The sequence below is a fragment of the Sinocyclocheilus grahami genome, unplaced genomic scaffold, assembly GCF_001515645.1.
Source record: "Sinocyclocheilus grahami isolate Dianchi unplaced genomic scaffold, SAMN03320097.WGS_v1.1 scaffold755.1, whole genome shotgun sequence".
Classification (NCBI taxonomy): Eukaryota; Metazoa; Chordata; class Actinopteri; order Cypriniformes; family Cyprinidae; genus Sinocyclocheilus; species Sinocyclocheilus grahami.
In genome coordinates this window covers 489,803-510,579 of record NW_015505934.1, presented here as the reverse complement: position 1 = coordinate 510,579, position 20,777 = coordinate 489,803, and the positions used below count along the sequence as shown (strand labels likewise).

Genomic DNA, 20,777 nt, shown 5'->3' with positions numbered 1-20,777 from the left:
CTTAAAGTGAAGACCTGATTATTTCAGGAGCCTTATCACAAGTCCATTGTTTTTGAATGTTGGTGCTACTTCCGCTGTATTTTCACACTTAAAACAATAATTTGGTATTCCTCTTGTACCATTGTCCTCTTTTATGCTAAGAAATAAGTCACCTGGCAGTTCTCTCCCAAGTGGTTCCACTGCTGCCAGCATTAAGTCGGAGTATGATTCAGTGGGCTATATAACACTTTTAATTTTTCAATACCTGTTGATCAAAAATAGCTTTAAACCTATACACTTTTTTTTTTTAGTTTTATTTAGTAACTTTCAGGAGGGTGTACTCATTTTTGCAACAACATTTTATCACAAAATCTTATTTTGCTGAATAATTTTGGCATTCTTCTTTGGTAATTGATCAAGCAGGCTTGTTGGAACATTGCATCTCCAAAGAACCCTAACATGTCTTCTAAGTAAAGAGTAATTGCTGAGTTTAAGTTTTAGAGGGGGTGTACTCATTTATGCTGTGCACTGTATATATATATTTAGATGTGTTTATATACAGTTTATATATATATATGAAGAGTTCAGATGCAAAAGCCTCTAAGTGCCATCTGAAAATTTCTTCTAAAATTAGCATTTTAATCAGGCTCCTATGTTTAGGTTCAGAAATTTCACTTTAATGGCAATGTATAGGTCATTTTCTATGCCATTAAAGTGAAATAAATGAACATAAACATATGAGCCTGATAAAAATGCTAATTTTAGAAGAAATTTTCAGATGGCACTTATATATTTTATATATATATACAGTATAACACACATACACACATTTATAAATAAATAAATTGTATTTATTAAATAAATTACTTTCGAGCTATACATTTCAGTGTTGTGTATGATTTGTTTATAAAAAAGTACATACAAATATTTAATGATTTATTTTTTTGTTGTATGTAATGTAATGTATACATTCAAATATTTATGCTACAATAAAAAAACATGCATGCATTAAGTATATTTAATATTTTAATAAAACTAATTTATGCAAAGTGGTTTTGCGATGTAAATGGACACAAATTAATTAAAATATTTGTGTAGGGCTAAGTGTTTAATTGAGATTTTAGCCACTAAATCAAGGCTGGGGGAGAACTGGCCGTGGAGCAGCAGCAGAATTATTAACAGTGTGAGAGATGCCAGCCAAAGAGCTCATAAACCGTATACTAAGAGCTCATAAATGACCACATATGTATGCAGGAGGCAGATCCATGACCAGGAGTCCCTCTTATTCACAGGTACGAGCTAACAGCTCCGATGGCTTTCTGAACTCATATGGCTCAATCCATTAGTGGTGAGGCTTGAGTCATACTTCAACAGGGTCTGTAAAAGACACGTATATGATAGGGCATAATATCGTTACAAATGAACCTGCCTTATCGCCAGGCTGATTTATTTCCGGGAATAATGGAGAACAGATAGGGAATTTTTACATCGTTTCTCTGTGTCACAGCTCCGCCAACTTTCACGGACACACCGCCGCAGTATGTGGAGGCCAAAGAGGGGGGCAGAATCACTCTGAGCTGCACGGCCTTCGGGAATCCCAAACCTTCAGTCAGCTGGCTCAGGGAGGGAGACCCCGTACAGGACAGCAGCAAGTATAAGGTGAGCAAACACATCTAAATTTTATGAATATTAGTAACTGTGTTTGTTCCCCTGATGTCTACCAAAAAAAAGAAAGAATACAGTTTCTTGTACCAAAAACAGCTGTTATTTATTTTTCACCCTCTGACCCTCTGTTATGATTGGCGGTGTAGATCACGCTGGCTTTCATCGGGGCAGTACATGTTGCTTAATACTATAAAATATAAATGTTTTTGTTTTTAAATGAGGTGAAAAAAGAGGATTATTTCCAGAACGCAGTTGTGAGACATTTAAATTAAATTACATTTATTAATTAATGCAAGACATTTTATCTGTGGCCTTTTTCATCATATATGCTGTATGTAACTTATGCTACAATGCTGAATGAAATTAAGAAGTATTATTTACATACATATTCATTAGACTATTTTTGGTGTGGAAAGCCACTTATTTTAAGCCTGTTTTTTTCACTCATTTTTCTAGTGAGATCTGGCAACACTGGTCTCTCTGTTTCTGTCTTCTCTGTGTTTGTGCTCATGGTTATGATGTCATTCTTATAACGGTTTCTTTTCCATCTTTTGCAGCTTATTTTTTTCAAAGTTTGGGGTCAGTAAGATCTTTTTTTTTTTTTTTTTTTTAGATCTCTTATACTCACCAAGGCTGCAGTTATTGGATGAAAAATACTGTAAAAACAGTAACATTATGAGAAATTATTGCAATAATTTTAAATAACTGTTTTATTTTTGAATATATTTTACATGTAATGTAGTCCTGTGAATTTTCAGTTGCCACTACTTCAGTCTTCAGTGTCACATGATCCTTCCGAAATCATTCTAATTTGCTGATTTGCTGCTCAAGAATAATTATTTTTTATTATTGTTGAAAAGAGCTTAATATTTTTTTGTGTAAACTGTGATAGATTTTTTTCTTTGCTGAATGGAAAGTTCAAAAGTACAGCATTTATTTGAAATTGGAATGTTTTGTAACAGTATAAACGTCTATATTGGCACTTTTTATATTCCTTTTTTTTATCTTACTGAACCCAGTCTTTTGAACAGTAGTGTACATTTTAGTTTTCTCCCATTTAACAAATGCAGAAGAAACATATTCAATAAATGAAGATAAGCAGATGTTGTAGCTAGTTTTACATGTTTGATTGACATTAGACCATAACCTCAGACTCATTTGACCACATAAATATTTACTCTAATAGTTAATTGTTACAACAAAATACAGTGGCCATGATTAGTGCATTTATTAATGCTATATTTTCCATCAAGCCATCATGAGACATTGTAGCTAATTTAGTACTTTAAGATCATGGTTTCAAGCATTAGCAATGTGCCAGAGCCAAGGCTGGTCTCAAAAAAGCACACTGTCAGTCTGTTACCTAATTGAGAGAACAGGACAGTGAAGTTATACATGACAGACAGAGACTGTGTTCAGAATCCAGAGCTCTGACAGATGAAAAAATGATAGTGTTTGTACTATCGACTAAAACACTGTGCTATTATCAGCTCACTTTCTCTCAGCTGGGACAGTTCTGTCTGTCTGTGTGTGTTAGTGTGTCTATTGAAGATAGCAGTGCTTTAGTGGTCCAGCACCCATGAGTGTCAAAGTAGTCATTGAGTCATGTCGAACTGTGTTTCAGCTCTCTCTTTCAATGATGCCATATCGATATATAACTATTCGATATACTTTTTTAACTATTCATCAAATAATCCTGAGAAAAATATATCACCATTACCACAAAAATGCTCCACAACTGTTTGCAACATTGATAATAATAGGAAATGTTAAAAATATTAGAATGATTTCTGAAGGGTCATGTGACACTGAAGACTGGAGTAATGATGCTGAAAATTCAGCTTTGCCATCACAGGAATACACTATATTTTTTAAATATATTAAAATAGAAGACGGTTATTAAACTTTTTAATAATATTTCACAAAATGACAGTATTTTTTTTACAGTATTTAAATAAATGCAGTTTTGGTGCGCATAAATTAGACTTTCAAACGCATTACAAAATCTTACCAACCTCAAAGTTTTAAAGTGTAGTGTGCGGTATGTGACATTTTGAACTATTGGGGGCACGAGAGGGTTTGGGGGACTGCCACTAAAATTGCCAGCAAGGATATTTAGACTGTGCCTAATAAGTTTGCCATATTTCCGATGGTTTTCCATACCTTTGTCTAAAAGTGCCTTTAAGCAAAGCAATTGGAGTTTCCCTGCTGTATGTTTTAAACTTCCTCTGTCAGATTGAAGAAATCAAGCAGCAGTTTTAACACGGTAATCGCACGGCCTGTAGGAATTAATCCCCCTCAACCCTGTCATATTCCCTAGTTATTTAGCACTAGCCCTCTGTCCATCTCGGTGCTGTAACTGTGCTCATTTTAACTATGTGTCGTAGAGGCGCGTCCCTTGGGCCTGGTATGTTCACAGTGCTATGTAATTAGGAACCAAATAAACCATCCTAGTATTTCAATACTAATGGAATTTCTCGACTTGAGTGACATCTTTTATATTTCATTAACTGAGCCGTCTGTGATATAAAACAGACTTTTTTATTCCCTTGTCGAAAACGTCGTCTAAAAACACAAGCTCTTTTCTCACAAGAGATCCATTGATTGTGGCTCATCAAAACCAGCAAGCCAAACATACTGAAACTAACCATCAAACGCTTCGTGCATATAAACCATCTGCTCACTGAAGACTAAGCGCAGAGATTCCTACAGGAACGGATGGCTCAGTTCTTGGCCTGAAAAGAGTTTGATTTACAAGAGCCCATCGAGAAATCTCCATCTTCTCACACACAGCAGAGAAATGACAGCCTGTCAGCGACGAGCTTTGCTCAGTGATTGAACACGTTTGAAGTAAGGTGAGATAACATCAGGAGAGGAACAACGGTATTCATTGCTTGTTAATTTGAATGATGGCGAGCTCTTTGTTCAGTCAAAATAGAGCATTGTTTTGACTGATTAGATCTCTAATCTTATTTACAGAGGAAAGAGGACAGCTTCTGGTTACAATTGCTTAGCTTTTTTGCTGGATATGCTTGAAGCATAATGATGTAGTAAGTTAGTACAGACTCACATCTTTTAATAGTCTTTAAAAGAGAGGAATCCCATCCTAAATCAGTGTTTCCACATCTATTTTTATCAAATGTACCTCCATAAAGTACAACAGAGCTGGCCCAATTTTTTTTAGCACACTCGGTTCCAAAAGTATTTTTCCCATTAATTTTTCCTATAGAGATTCTAAAAAATTATTTTAAGAATCCAAACAAACTAGCGAGGCGAATAGAAAATTGGACAAAAAGACAAAGGTACAAGACTACGCCAATGATGCTCAAGTACCGCTTTGTTGACTACAAAACAGAATAATATTTCTTAAAGTCATGAATCACAGTTTACAACCAGTTTTACTTCCATAATGTTCAACAAAGGAACATCAACATTTTTTCAACTCCTTAAAAAGACATAGCCATGGATTCATTTAGCCAATATCAGGGTTATTTATGAATGGAAGTTGGAGTGGAGTCTTTGAATAATGCTAAATAATATGTATCAATCACAGTAATGTTTTGAATTTATTCTGAAGTGGTGTGCTATGATTTATTAGACGTGTGTTGTTGTTGGGTCTACTGTAGCCGTCTGTGTAATTAGTGTAATTACGGACACTGGGATCCACAGCGGAGTCTCAGACTGCTGCCGTTTGTTGCGTAAATTAGCCGCTGTACTTAACCTCAAGCTGCCTGTTTGTAGACTGAATGTATGTATGTTCAGTTTGTAAAAGCGACGGAGTGTGTATGTTCATGTCACGGGGTCAAGGTTTGGCTGGTTAGCATGGTCCAGTTAACTTCTGCTGGATAAAATTCTAAAAAGCACCTTTCTCCATCGGTGACCAAATGTAGCTGTGTATATAGATCAAATACATTATTTGTAAGTTGCTTTCACCAGTGTTATTTTAGCGTTATTTATATACTATTATAGTATTTATTAATATTTTGAATTTACTTTTATTTTTTATATTTTCAGTTTTCATTTTATTTTTTGTAGTCAAATTTTTGTAATAGTTTTTTTTATATATATATTGTAGCTTAAATTTATTTTTGTTTTAGTTGTAATAATTTTAAAATGAACTATTTAGTTGCTACAGCAACATTTCTAATTGTATCTAAGTTTATCTATATATCTTAAGTTTTATCTATATTTCTAAGTTTATCCATCTAATATTTATCTAATGTCTACTTTTATTTTATTCCAGCTTTATTTCAAATACTGTTTTAGTTAACAATTGCAACACTGGTTCTCACCCAGTGCACATTCTTTTCAAATCAAAAACCAAAATATAACATCCAAAATAGAAGAAATATTCGCCTCAAGGTGTGTGTAAGTCTTCTAAGGAGAAAGTCACACATGCTTGATATCACATGAACTGTAATGATGATGCTTGTTAGTAGGTCTTGCTATTACACCGTCTGATGGAACGCTGAATAATTCATCAGAGAGCCCCCTCAGGGAAGGCTTTACTTTACCATCAATCCATGTCATCTGTCTCCACTCTTGCACTTTTTTTCCCCTCAAAGTACTCTTCACCTGCTTGACCGGCAACAATAAAGTGACCCTCATGTATCGTTAACCGTCCAGCTCTGACAGGCCGGGGAGAAGAGATGCTCTGTTGAGTCCCTTATCTGTCAGGTCTGTCTACGGAGAGCTGCGGAACTGTTACACTGTTCCAAGACTAGTTGTGCCCAGTCACATATTTCCTATGAGATTATGATTGGCAGCGAATTGCATTCAAAAATGAGTTAAGTTTTTTTCCCCCTCCCTTGCTGATAGTAAATATACTATTACTTTTAAATACATTTTAGTGTTTTACTTTTTTTTTGTTTAATAAATGTTACTAAAGAAAGAGGAAACTATGTTTGTTCTGCAAAAATGTCACACTTTCTTTTAAAAAAGAATGGTCTACTAATTAAGGAAGAAATTATTTTTGTATTGGAGTTAGTTTTTTCTTAGTTTTCTGAAAATAATGCTGGACATTACTCATGACAAAAGACAAGAATATGAGAAATGATTCTGAAAAATGAGAATGAACTGTTCTTCTCCTGAGTCCTGAAACAGTTGGCATCCACTTTTGAGGAGGTTTTTTGACCTTCAGACACTTAAGCCTCTTGACTTGTCCCAATGTTAATTTTTTTTAATTTATTGTTATTTGGTATTATTGACATATGTGTGGTGTTATCACATTACCTATTGGGAAGTCGTGGCCTAATGGTTAGCGAGTCGGACTCGTAACCCAAAGGTTGTGGGTTCGAGTCTCGTACCAGCAGGGATTGTAGGTGGGGGAGTGAATGTATAGCGCTCTCTCCCACCTTCAATATCACAATATTCAATAGCCCTTGAGCAAGGCTGCCCACTGCTCCGGGTGTGTGTTCACTGTTGTGTGTGTGCACTTAGGATGCCGCATAAATGGCTGCCCACTGCTCCGGGTGTGTGTTCACTGTTGTGTGTGTGCACTTAGGATGGGATAAATGCAGAGCACTAATTTCTAGTATGGGTCACCATACTTGGCCACATGTCACGTCACTTGTTTTTCACTTTTTTATATTGCACTAACAATTAAAGCTTATTTCAGTGCCCACGCAACTTAAGTGATGTCAGCTGAGAAGAAAATTGTTTCAAAGGTGGAGCAAGTTATTACATTTTGATGAAAAATGACAAAGACAATTTTTTTCCCTTTTCAATAGCATGCACTGATAGCATCAGCATCCCGCCCCTTACCTAACCCTCTGCCACCAAACACACACTCTTGTACAGAGTAAATCAATTATTCAGCTCACTCTCTGAGAGCATGTGCATGATTCAAGGCCAAAACAAGCAGAAACACTCTCCTCTCATAAGCGCGGCCTTGTCTTGAAAAGATGATTGTGAAACCGAACCAGCAAGCTTGAAAAGAGCTTCAGAGTTCATACAGGATCCTATTAATGAATTATGATTTGCGTGTTTTATATTATTTCAGAATAAAGACAAGACACAGAGCAGGCTGGCCTGGTATTTTACTAAAAACAAAAGCCTGCACAAAAGAAAACATCAGAATAATATATGGGTGGGGATCATTTGTTGCGCAAAAGGCTTCGCTCATGACTAATAGTTCATCCACAAATAACTTTAAATGACTTAAAAAAAAAATTTTTTTAAACAAATTCATTTTTTGTGTATTATTATTACTACATAAGTAAATAAAGCTAATAAATAAATAACAAATGTAGATGCTTCCTCTGTATTAGATGCCCCCCAGCTATTTAATAAAGTAGTGGGGACAAAATTGGCCATTACTAAAATTGTCCGGGAAATCCCCACTGTAAATGCTGCTTTTGGATCCTAATTTCAAAAATGTTGAATAAAAACACTAAACCCAACCCGCCCAGGTCCACATGGCACAGCCTATCTATCCAAGAAAATCCAGAGCATATTAGATAAACGCAAGGACTACTTTTGCAATTGGTAAAATGGAAATAACGCTTGTGCGGGCGCAGAAAGAGAGATGCACATTGATCTTTAAGTCTCTGTTGGAGTGGCCTGGTTTGTTTGATCTCTCCTACGCAGTCTCTGTCTCTCTGTCTACGGTTCACAGCGATTTCACTGCAAACCGCTTTTGTTTGTACTGTGTATGAGACAGTTTGTTTTGTCAAATTGAGAGTTGTTTTGTAAGCTTGTAAGAGTGGCCCCTGTCATGATACATGTGTTGAATGTAAAGAAGCATAGCTGTGGGTATGGCAGCGGGAAAAATGGATGTCTCGTGGGATGCTGAGCATGGTTCCCCCAACACATAATTTCTACTGATCTATGTGTTCATATAAGAAAAAAAAGCTAAATCTGTCACAGAGATAAGAAATAAGAAGTTGCTTAAGACTTAAGGCGCTACTGTTGACTTGAAGTAAATAGACTTTAAAAAACCCACCTGAGCAGTTAAATGAGCAAAAAGGAGATTTATATTGACTTATGAGAGAATGTGAAATCATAATTTATATGAATATATTTAAGTTTCAGAGAAACGCAATTTCTTTCTGCAAAAAGTCATTTTCTTAATATTTTTGTCTTGTTTTCCAGTATATGCACTGAACCAAATAAATAAATAAATAAAAAATCCTTAAACCCAAAAATGTCATTTTAAAAGGTGCTGTATGTAATTTTTGGACTGTACCAAAGCATAAAAATATTAAAGCATAAAAATGTTTGCAGACATTTAGGAAACATGCAAAGTTGACACACTTGTATCTCAGAAAAACAATGCTACAGCCAGTTATTCTACTTTGAAATGTGCATTCCGTGTTGTTTTGGTCTGTGTGATTCCACCCACTGCCAATTTACACAATAGTATTTTGACACCCCGGGTTGCTAGTTGGTGGAAAACATAGCGTATTGCAACCATGAAAGCCAGCAAACAAATTGGGTCAGAAATTGTGCATTCTACCCAACCTTAAAAGCCTTGGCATCCATCAAAAAGCTCTATAACCAGATGCATAGATATCAACTCTAGATCAACTTACAGTGTAAGGCTTTTCAACCTCCATTTTCAAATGCACTCATTCCTATTGTGTGTCTTCAATCTGGCAACTTGTATGAGCGTTGAGTCTGAGGAGGAACAACACTCTCCAATATTTTGAATTTGGACTGCAGTACCCATTTTAACCTCTAGCTGTCAATATTGCATACTGCACCTTGAAAGGGATAGTTCCTCCAAAAATACCCCATGATTTACTCACACTTAAGCCATCCTAGGTGTATATGACTTTCTTCTTTCAGACGAAACAATCAGAGTTATATTAAAAAATGTCCTGGCTCTTCCAAGCTTTATAACGGCAGTGAATGGGGGTTGAGATTTTGAAGCTGCTAACTGTTTCTGCTAACTGTCATATGTGTGTTCACTAGAGAGTGGCATTCCAGCATATGACGTAGAACAGGGGCGATTCCAGGATTTTCATTTTAGGGTGGCTCCAATGAGGGTATAATACAGGGGTGCCCAAACTCGGTCCTGGAGGGCCGGTGTCCTGCAGAGTTTATTTACTGTATTTACAAAGAACTGCACAGATGCAGATATTATAACAGTCTATCAATAAACACACACCTTGTCCTCTGTTTCTCGCTCTGCGCCGCTGCGGTCTACGGCAGGGTTGCCAAGTTTTCTCAACAAAACCCGCCCAATCGCTACTCAAAACTAGCCCAATCACGTTTCGAGGGGGGTCCCCGTTAAAAATCGCGTTCCAGGAGTAAAATACACGTTTTTTGGCATAGTTCCCCTGGTAAAATTTGCATTTCAGGGGCTAAATATCACGTTATTGAGGTAGCTTCAACCTAGCGGACATGAAAAACAACCCGCGGCAACAGTGTTAAAGTAGCCTAATTCCGCGGGAAAACTGTGGACTTGGCAACACTGGTCTGCGGATTGAAAAAGAACGTGCTGAAAGACGGGTAGGAGCCGATGGAATTTAAAGGGGACTGAGGCGATCACGAATTCGTGTACAGTTGATGGAACTAATCACTAAATTTTAGGGGGGCTGAGTAGTCATTTTAGGGGGGCTATAGCCAGGGGCTTCATGCACTCAATATTTTTGAGGGGGCACGAATTGGGGGGGGCTTACACAACATAAGTGCCACAACAGCACTTATGTGTTATTTATTTTTTCCTTTTTATTCGAAACATTCCCAAAAGCATTAACTAGATCATGAAATATCTTGATTCTCACCTTTATGGATTATGTTGATCTATAGTGGGCGATGGTCAAAGTAACCTAATAATGTAATCTATTAACTATGCATAACAACCTGTCTGTTTACTTAATTAACAGATATGGGTGTCATGCCATAACATATTTTTAATACGACATTGAAAGTTAATGTGAATAAAAACATTGCAAGTTAAGCTACTAATCATAACACTTTCATTGTACAGAAAGAGAGCAAAGAACATTTACATTATCAAAGAACATTTTCACTTACAGTCTAGTTCAAGCACTCTCAAAAACTCCCATAAAAATCACTGAAGCTGTTTACACTATGAAATTAATATCTTACAGATTCGTGCACACATTTGCACTTTGTTGTTTCTGATGAGAGAATTCGCCAGAAAGAGGTATTCAGTCAGCGAGCGTGAAGAAAACACCGGCATTTTAGCGATGACTCATCTGAACGTCTCTGATTGGTCAATGCATTCATAAGCTCAACAGCATCGTGTGTGATTGGTTATAATGCGCAGTGCTGTAAAAACGCGTCTGTCTCTGGCTCAGCGCCAGCCAGCGAATGCAGATTTAAATTTAGCGGCTGATGTTATGAGGCGCTTGAATGATTTAATCACGCCGGTGTGATTGTATTAAATATAGAAAATATTGGCTATTTTTGTCTTTTGGAAGCTGCATTCAAAATCCACGTGGCTCAAAAATCTTGAATGGGCATGACGCCTCTGGCTATTCTCCCTAAAAATGGCCAGCGATGCCCATGACGTAGAACATAGGCGTAGGGGTAATTTGAATTTTTTTGGGGTGAACTATCCCTTTAAATTGTATTATCAACAAAACTTGTTTCATAAAATATGAATAATCTATACAAAATAACTACATTTAGTTAACTACGTAACACTAAAAAACAATTTAACAATTACTTAAGAAAAATTATTTAAGATATACTGTATTCTAGTATAAATATTTTATGATAAAAAAATAAGAGCAGCTGCAGAAAAATATGAAATAATTTTTTATATATATATATATATACTGTGTATATATACAGTATATACATACATGCATACACAGTGCTGTGTGTGATTGTCGTAGCTTTGTATCTCAGTAGGTGATGCTGTGACCTCTCTCCACAGGTGAGTGATGGCAGCCTGACGATTGTTTCCATCAGCCGTGAGGACAGGGGAGCATACACATGCCGAGCGTACAGCGAGCAGGGAGAGGCCATCCATACTACACGCCTACTCGTCCAAGGTAGCACCAAAACTGCCCTAAACTGTTTCCTCATGACTTTATAGTTTGCTATGAACTGAATGTTGTCAGAGTGCTGTGCAGTGTGTTTGAACAGTCCTCTGTGTGTTTGTGTCTATGTATGTGTGTACAGTCATGCTTGCAAAGCTGCATGCTGCATGGCACCCATGCTGCAGAGCTACAGAGATAATTGGACTCCATATGTTGGCTGTCTGGTACAGTATAAAGCAGTAATGGGTTCACTTCAGTTCAGATTTTTCACCATAGTGTTGCCAAAGAAGCTTTTTCCTGTTGGGTTCCCTATCTGTTCTGTCTGCTGCTTTTAGCATGCCATGTTAGCATTTAACCCAGTAACGCAATGGATTTATAACTTTTGTTGTCTATTTGTAACGTTTTTTGTTTTGTTTAAAAAAAAATAAAAAATGGGTGGCAGTGGCCTACTCATAATCATAAATACATAAATACAAATATAAAAGTTGTCAAAAGATTAAATTTAAATTTCAGTGGCAGATTTCTGCAACCGTGTTCTTTATACACCTTATTCACACTTCTAGACAACAATAAAGCACTCCTTCCTATTTTTGTCCCATCAAATGCAAATCAAACCAGTGTCAAAATCAATGCAGTCATAAAATGGCATTCCATTTTTTCTAAAACTGCTTCTTTTGAATTTCTTTTTCACCCACTTTACTGAATGGTTAAAGTGAATCATTGTAATAGTAGCCATTTAATTCTAATAACTATAATGCTAAATGATATCCTGTATAATAGCACAATCAATACTGATTTGGTGTTGGTGAAGTGGTGCTTTAGTATTGAAGCCTGTTTCTGCCATAGTTGAGTAAAGAAATCTGATTCTGTAATTCATGATAATGAGAAACTTGTTCACAGTAAAGAGAAACTTTCTTGTTATAATGACTTTGGACCAGACCAAAAATGTTTTCAGGAAATTTCTGTACTCGTCTAGACTACTGTATGAAACATTTGAAGATGTCAAGGGCCAAACAATAAAATAAATACATGAAAATCAGTTGAGAAGTATCAAAAATAAATGAATGTAAAACTGAGTAATAAGACCTTCACTTAACAAGAAGAAAGAAGAAAAAAATCTGTTAGTTTAAATGAACTGCTGAGACATAAAAGTGCCAAGTTGCAGAAACATTGTTTTGTAGACATGTTGGCTGTCTAGCGAGTTTGTTTTTGTACTGTAATGTGTGTGTGCTGTCGAGCAGGATGGAGAGCATCTGTAGAGTCCGTGCCTGCTCAGGGAGCTCTCTGCAGGCTTTCTCCACAGAAGAGCCCTCTCTTTACACTGGCACTGCCAACTGAAGCGATGCCCACAGTGGGCGGTAGAGTGAGATCTGTGGGTAGGCCGTTGCAGATTGTCACACTGGGTAGAATTCTTATCATTTTAGCCAATGATATTCAAATGACGGCTGGTCCAAATATGTACGGTACAGCTGAGTGGAACCTACATTATCTCTATTAACTCATTCAGTATCATTCAGTATGATACCATTAGGTATTCAGCATGTACACCACTGTAAATGAGGTATTGATGCATCCAATATTGTATGATTCACTCCACAATCGACTGACATTGTCAAACAGCTGTTGAATACAAATGACAGAACGAAAGTATATATTATTAGAAATATTTATAGGAAATCTTTTCTCCAATACTATTGTTTTTAACCTTGAAGAGGACTTGAAGATTGCTATATGCTCCAGTAGGATGTGACACATCCTGATATGTAATGCTGATTTATTATGTGTCTCTTTTCTATTTCAGGACCCCCATTTATTGTTTCACCGCCAGAGAACATAACCGTAAACATATCCCAGGATGCATTCTTCACTTGTCAGGCTGAGGCGTATCCTGGCAACCTAACGTACACCTGGTTCTGGGAGGAAGATAACGTCTTCTTCAAGAAGTAAAGTTATGATCGGGTTCATTACTGTACCATACCCACACTGTCCTGTGTCCATGCGGAGTTTGTCACAGTCCATGTAGTTTCATCATCATCATTGAGGCATCAGTGAGTTTTAGGGACTATGGCCATTGTGATACTGTTTTAGCCTTGTGTTTTGACATTTTCATAGAAAACCGAAATGTTATCATAGGTGCCCAAAATGCAACTAAATATGCCACCACTGATGTACTTACTGTACACTACTGTTCAATAGTTTGGCGTCAGTTCAATTTTTTATTTATTGATTTTTTTAAATAATACAAAAAAAGTTCTTTTGAAAGAATCCTGAAAAATATTATATCACAGTTTACACAAAAATGTTAAGCAGCACTGTTTTTAACAGTTTCAACTGTTCAACTATTTTCAGTTCATAGCTCACCATTCTGACCTATTTTTCTCAGAATTCTGAGTTTGCATCTTGTAATTCTGACTTTTTTAAATTCTGAGTTTACATCTCGCAATTCTGTCTTTTTTTTCCTCACTGTTGCAAGTTTATCTAATATTTAACAATGCAGACTTTTCTTCTCCGAGCTGTAAGTTTATATCTCAAAGTTTGTAACTGCAATTCAGATTTTTTTTCTTTTTCGTTTTTGAATTGTAAGTTTACATGTCACAATTCAGTTTTTTTTGTTTCTGCCACAGAATAAAAAATAATAATAAAAAAGGTAACTGTGAGAATTGTGAGGTATAACCCCAGAACTGCAAGAAAAAACTAAACATAATTTTAAGATAATACATCACAATTACGGTTTTTATTTTTATATTCCGTAACGGAAATGGGCTTCCTTATAAAACAGTTCTTTTAAATTATAAAACCAGGGCTGAATTTATTTGATCAAAAAATCTTCCCGACCACGAACATTTGAATTGTAGTGTTCATCCATTGATAAACAGATGCGTTTTTTAATTTCAGTTTATTTGTAAAGATCTGTCTGTCAAAAAAAATATTAATTTAGTGCCAAGCTCTGAGCCCCCTACAACTGAAATTATAGAAGAAAAAACACAAAATAGTTTAAACAGAAAAAAAGTGTCACAATGAAAGTTTGCTATGTGTTTCTCACTTGTGTTTACACTGTGTGCATGTGTCAGTGTCATTACACTTGTTTGGAGGTCTCATACACCTCAGATTGTCTCATTCATGTCTTGCTTGCCCTGTGTGCACCTTTATGAACGTTCTGACGGACTGAAATACTTTGATGCCTTATAAGTGACTAATTGGGAATGTTATACATAGAAAGCTACTCCTCACATGAAGACCAATTGATTTCCTTTGACTTTAGCAATAACATGTTGCTAAGGTAACACCATGATAGTCTAGTAAACATAGAAACACATAGTACACATAGTGCTTGTGTCATTATACGCTCTGCTAGCACGGATTAGAAGTAGCGGTGCCCTGAGCCATCCAAGATGCCCTCATGCGTGGCCTGTACACTCTATAGAAAAAGGATATTATGGTTTTTCCTTTTTAATAGCGGCTCTGTGCAGCAGGACAGGTGGAAGCACAGGCAAGAATAGAGGCCACGCAAGCATTTTGTCCACTGGAGGTTTTTTTTTTTTTGCCTCTGATCTCTGCCCCGGACACTCCATCTGTTCTTGTTGAAAGAGTAGATTGTAATTCATGAAGCTTTGAATTGTGCTTTATTATCTGGTTTTAAATTAATTGACACATGCATACATATTTATAGGGATAGCTTAGAAAAAAATGTCATTATTTACAAACTTTCATGTTGTTCCAGTAATGGAACATAAAAATACTGTACACTACTGTTCAAAAGTTTGGGGTCGGTAAGATTATTTTTAATGTATTAGCTGTGTCTTAGTCTCACCAAGGTTGTGTTTATTTGGTGTAAAATAATGGTTAATATTGTGAAATATTATTATAATTTTAAATAAATTCTGTTTTAATTTTTTTCTCCTGTGATGACAAAGCTGAATGTTCAGCAGCCATTACTCAGTGTCACAATATATTTCAGAAATCATTCTAATATGCTGATTTGGTGCTCAAGAAACATTCTCTTATTATCATTATTGAAAACAGTTGTGCTGCTTAATATGTTTCTGTAAACCATGATATTTTTTTTTCAGGATAAATGGAAAGTTCAACAGAACAAACAAAAATCTTACTGAACCCAAATTTATGAACGGTAGTGTATGTACAATAAGAAATGACAGCTTTGTGGCAATAATGACTTGTAAGCAGTGTAAACTGTGTGAATCATCATTACTATTGATGCTAATTCAACTTTCTCTTTTGATTCTTCTTTGTCAATCTTTCTTTCTCTCTCTCCAGTGATCTAAAGCGCAGAGTGAGTATTCTGATCGACGGTTCGCTCATCATCTCCCAGGTGAAACCTGAGGATGCTGGGAAATACACCTGCAGCCCGAGTAACAGCCTTGGGCGCCCACCTTCTGCATCAGCGTACCTGACAGTGCATTGTGAGTCAGTCTGCAGAGCAATCTGCTGATACACAACTAGATCTTAGAAACACTACATCTTTGTCTTTTATCTGAAAACATTTGTGACCCTGGACCACAAAACCAGTCTTAAGGGTCAATTTTTTGAAATTGAGATTTATACATCATCTGAAAGCTGAATAAATAAGCTTTCTCCATTGATGTATGGTTTGTTAGGATATGACAATATTTGGCCGAGATGCATCTATTTGAAAATCTGGAATCTGAGGGTGCAAAAAAATCAAAATATTGAGAAAATCGCCTTTAAAGTTGTTCAAATGATGTTCTTAGCCATGCATATTACTAATCAGAATTAAGTTTTGATATATTTACAGTAGGAAATGTACAAAATATTTTTATGGAACATGATCTTTACTTAATATCCTAATGATTTTTGGCATAAAAGAAAAATCAATAATTTTGACCCATACAATGTATTTTTGGCTATTGCTACAAATATACCCCAGCGACTTAAGACTGGTTTTGTGCTCCAGGGTCACATTTGTCCTTTTCTGGTGCCCCTAAAAATTCTCAATTTTTCGAAATTGAGATTTATACATCATCTGAAAGCTGAATAAATAAGCTTTCTCCATTGATGTATGGTTTGTTAGGATATGACAATATTTGGCCGAGATGCATCTATTTGAAAATCTGGAATCTGAGGGTGCAAAAAAATCAAAATATTGAGAAAATCGCCTTTAAAGTTGTTCAAATGATGTTCTTAGCCATGCATATTACTAATCAGAATTAAGTTTTGATATATTTACAGTAGGAAATGTACAAAATATTTTTATGGAACATGATCTTTACTTAATATCCTAATGATTTTTGGCATAAAAGAAAAATCAATAATTTTGACCCATACAATGTATTTTTGGCTATTGCTACAAATATACCCCAGCGACTTAAGACTGGTTTTGTGCTCCAGGGTCACATTTGTCCTTTTCTGGTGCCCCTAAAAATTCTCACTGCATTGCACAGTGCAGATGCTGAACTACAACTGCAGTATGTAGGCGAGAAACCACCAGAATAGAATCGATTTGGTATTTGTACTTCTTGTCAATATATCCTGCCGAACATACAGTGGGTTCAGAAATCGGAAAAAAATTCTGTTTTGTTGAACGTGATCATGTATGTCATCCAGCATGATTTGAGAATGATCCAAAGCATCTTGTGCTTCTAAAACTAAGAACATCTGACGTTTGTACACACTGTCAGTGTCACAAATTTGCATACATTTGATTAGTGACCTGGCAATCGTAATGTCATACATTTTCTTCCAATTTGTTGTAAATAATAAATAATTGCATAAATAAACCAACATATAAATAAATTGTTGAATTAAAGAATAAAGTGATCATTATGTCATACATTTTCCAATTTGTAAATGAATGAATGAAGAAAAAATTAATAATTTAACAAATTAAACAAGTAAATATTTATTAAAGTAAATAACCAAGAAATAAATTAATGAATTATTAAATTAAACAATAAAGTAATGATTATATAAACTTATTATATAAATAAATATCGCTTTGGATAAAAGCGTCTGCTAAATGACTAAATGTAAATGTAAAATAAACTTTCTTCCAATTTGTTGTAAAAAAAAAATCAAACACCAATGCAGATGATTTAAGACTTCCGGATATAGGTGATTTCCTGAATTTATACTAAATGATGATGTCCTGTATTACTTATGATACAATGACAACCTTTCACTGTAACAAATCCTTTTTAGATGAAGCAGTGATTCCCAATTGCCTATTGTATTACGTAATGTCATACATGACATAATAGAGGAGGAATTCTCCTTCATCCTGAATCTGTGACATTGGTCTCACTCTCACTGGATTGAGCATGAAAACAACCTTCATCAGCGCATTATGCCTTTTCATCATGGGCCAAATAAGTTTGACGTTTTCATGTATGCTGAATAACCGAGGTATGTAACAGATTTACTTGCAGAGTGATCTTTTGTAATTGATGAAGGGTTACTTTAGTGTCCTGGCATGTTCCGTCTCAATACATGGGTACGAGGGTGTATTAGCTTCAAATGCCGCTGTTGGGCAGGCTGACGCTTTCTATTTGCAACCGAGAGATTGGAATGGCCTTCTGTCCCCGGAGTCTGGAGCAGAATTGAAACAGTGACCTTGAGTGAGTAAGCTAGCAGATCACTCAGTCACGGCTCATGTCCTCCACACCGATAGACTGACGCAAAGAACATGGGATGTTTCTAGACATTGTTGGAAAAAAGCACCAAAAAAAAAAAAAAAAACATGTTGCATTTGCAATAAATAGCGATGGGAATGAACGCTGCAGAAGTTGCTGTGGTATCCGAGGCAACAGACGTTTCAGATTCCCTCTCTCGGAGGAAGCCTGTGTCGGACCAGCTTGGCAGTGTTGAAGTGGCGGAAAGGGATTACATCATAGCAGGAAGCCCAGACTGCAGGAATTTTCACCTGTCCTCCTTCAACAGTCTCATTCGCTGGCACATAGCCTGACCGCCCATGTGTGTAGCGAGCAGATGTGCAGAGAAAGTGTATTTGACAGTGAGTGAGAAAAAAGGAGAGTGGAATATAAAGGGATGACATCATCCTGTGTGGAAACCCTCTTCTCTGCAGTGACGTCATCTGCAGACACTCCGGCAGACTGTTAGCGTGGGCGATGGTGGCCCCGTTGGATGTCTGGCGGCATTGCAGGTCTGCTCCATGCACTGAGATTGCCTACATTTTTTTCCTTTCCTCCTCTTCCTTTTCTTTTCCTTAGCATTCCTGTCCTTCATCCACACGACTCCCTTTTCTTCTGATCTTTTCTCAACTCTACACTTCTTTCTGGTCCACTCCTCCCATCATCCCGTCCCTCAGCTCCACACAGGGTCTAAAAATAGACCCTGGCACTTTGCTAAGCATTAAGATGGAGCAGTGGATTTCTTCAAAGTGTTCGTTTCGGAGCGCCGCTCCCTTTCGTTCTTCAGCATGCTGCTGTTGGCTGGTGTCTTCACTAATTAGAGACTGTGATTTATGAGTCACATGCAACTGAATCTCTTTACAGTATTATTGATACTCTTTGCTTTAAATGTTGTTTATACAATATAAAGAAGGGAAAAGTTATCAGAAATAATGCTGTTGTTCATGCTTTGTTGCTCAGATGAATTAATAGTGGCTTTTCACAGCATTGGTTGTTTTTTTCCTTCATTGCCTGTGATATCGCACAATTCTGTACATGCAGTTGATTGACCTAATAATGTGTTTGTTATTTATGGTGTGTTTATTTGTTATATTTATGTATTAATTTTTCATTCAAAGGTTTGGGGTTGGTTATGAGCTTATGCTCACCAAGACTACATTTATTTGATCAAAAGTACAGTTAAAAGTAAAATTATGAAATATTATTAACAAATAAAATAACTCTATAACTATCCATTTTCCTGTATTTTAAAATTAAATTTATTCCTGTGATGGTAAAGCTGAATTTTCTTATGATCCTTCAGAAAACATTGTAATATGCTGATTTGGGGATCAAGAAACAATTGTGCTGCTTAATATTTTTGTGGAAACTGTGATACTTAAAAAAAAAAATCTTTGGTGGAAAAAAAGTAAATTCAAAAGAACAGCATTTATTTTTAATAGTTTTTTTAAAATAACATAATGTCAGAATGTCTGAAAAAACTGTCAGTTTTGATTAGTTCAATGCATCCAATGCAAAAAAAAACAATCTTACTGACCTTAAACTTTTAAATGACGAGTCAACTTAAGACTCCAGTTCTACAGTAAAATAAATATTGTAGTCACAAAATATTTGCAGTTATCTCTAAAACTTGAAATTGTTTTATATCATTAGACATGCCATTATTGTGCCTTGGAAGCCAATCCAGTTTCCTTAGGAAATGCTTTCTTACACTAAACACTGCCTGTTTAGTCAACTGAAAAGGTAAACCATATTTAGTGACAAAAATTTGGGATCTTTTTTGTGGCTTTCTCAATTAAAATCAGCCCACAACACCCTACCATCATCTTTTCAGTTGCCTACATTGTGGAGATTTTTGCATGGGCAAACACAACAGTTTCTGTTTTTATTTCAGTTATGTAACTTGTAGCTATTTCCCCCTCTGTTTTCAAGGAGCTAACTGTGCTGTCCTACGATTAGCTGAATAACAGTCTCAGTGTGAGCTAGTTCAGACCTTTTTGTCACATTTCACACTCTCATTTCAGGCATGTGAGAGCGAAAAGTTCTTTATTAGTGTACTTCTCCATCAGTACTTGATTTATTCAGAGGATTTGTGCTAAATGTTCCAGACTATAATGGCTCAGAGAGACATCCAGTACAAACTCCTCTCATCTGTCTGACAGTTTAACAATGGACTAACCTAAATGTCTAATTTTATAACAACTCTTTATAAAAGTGCTTATGCTGTTTGAAATGTTTTTACCTCTCGTTATATCCCGTAGACCCTGCCCGTGTTGTAAACATGCCGCCTGTTATTTACGTGGCTATCGGACTGCCGGGGTACATCCGCTGCCCGGTGGATGCCAACCCGCCTGTCACTTCAGTGAAGTGGAAAAAGGACAGCCTGCCTCTGCGGATAGAGAAGGTGAGTCCAGCTGGACAATGATCTCAGTGTTTTCACAGATGCTGTCACATGGGCCTTGGCGATCTCTCTCTCTCTCTCTCTCTCTCTCTCTCTCTCTCTCTCTCTCTCTCTCATTTTTGAGATGAGGTTTTTTTACTGCTCTAC

General features: G+C 36.3%; 1 protein-coding gene across 1 annotated transcript in view; it reads left to right on the top strand.

Moving 5' to 3' along the window:
- Window positions 1–20,777, top strand: part of LOC107561052 (protein turtle homolog B-like) — an 88,885-nt gene that overhangs the window by 36,381 nt on the left and 31,727 nt on the right. The window contains exons 4-8 of the mRNA XM_016245391.1: window positions 1,487–1,638; window positions 11,498–11,615; window positions 13,405–13,546; window positions 15,879–16,024; window positions 20,491–20,633. Coding sequence (XP_016100877.1) covers window positions 1,487–1,638; window positions 11,498–11,615; window positions 13,405–13,546; window positions 15,879–16,024; window positions 20,491–20,633 — 701 coding nt within the window. The remainder of the gene's footprint in view (window positions 1–1,486; window positions 1,639–11,497; window positions 11,616–13,404; window positions 13,547–15,878; window positions 16,025–20,490; window positions 20,634–20,777) is intronic.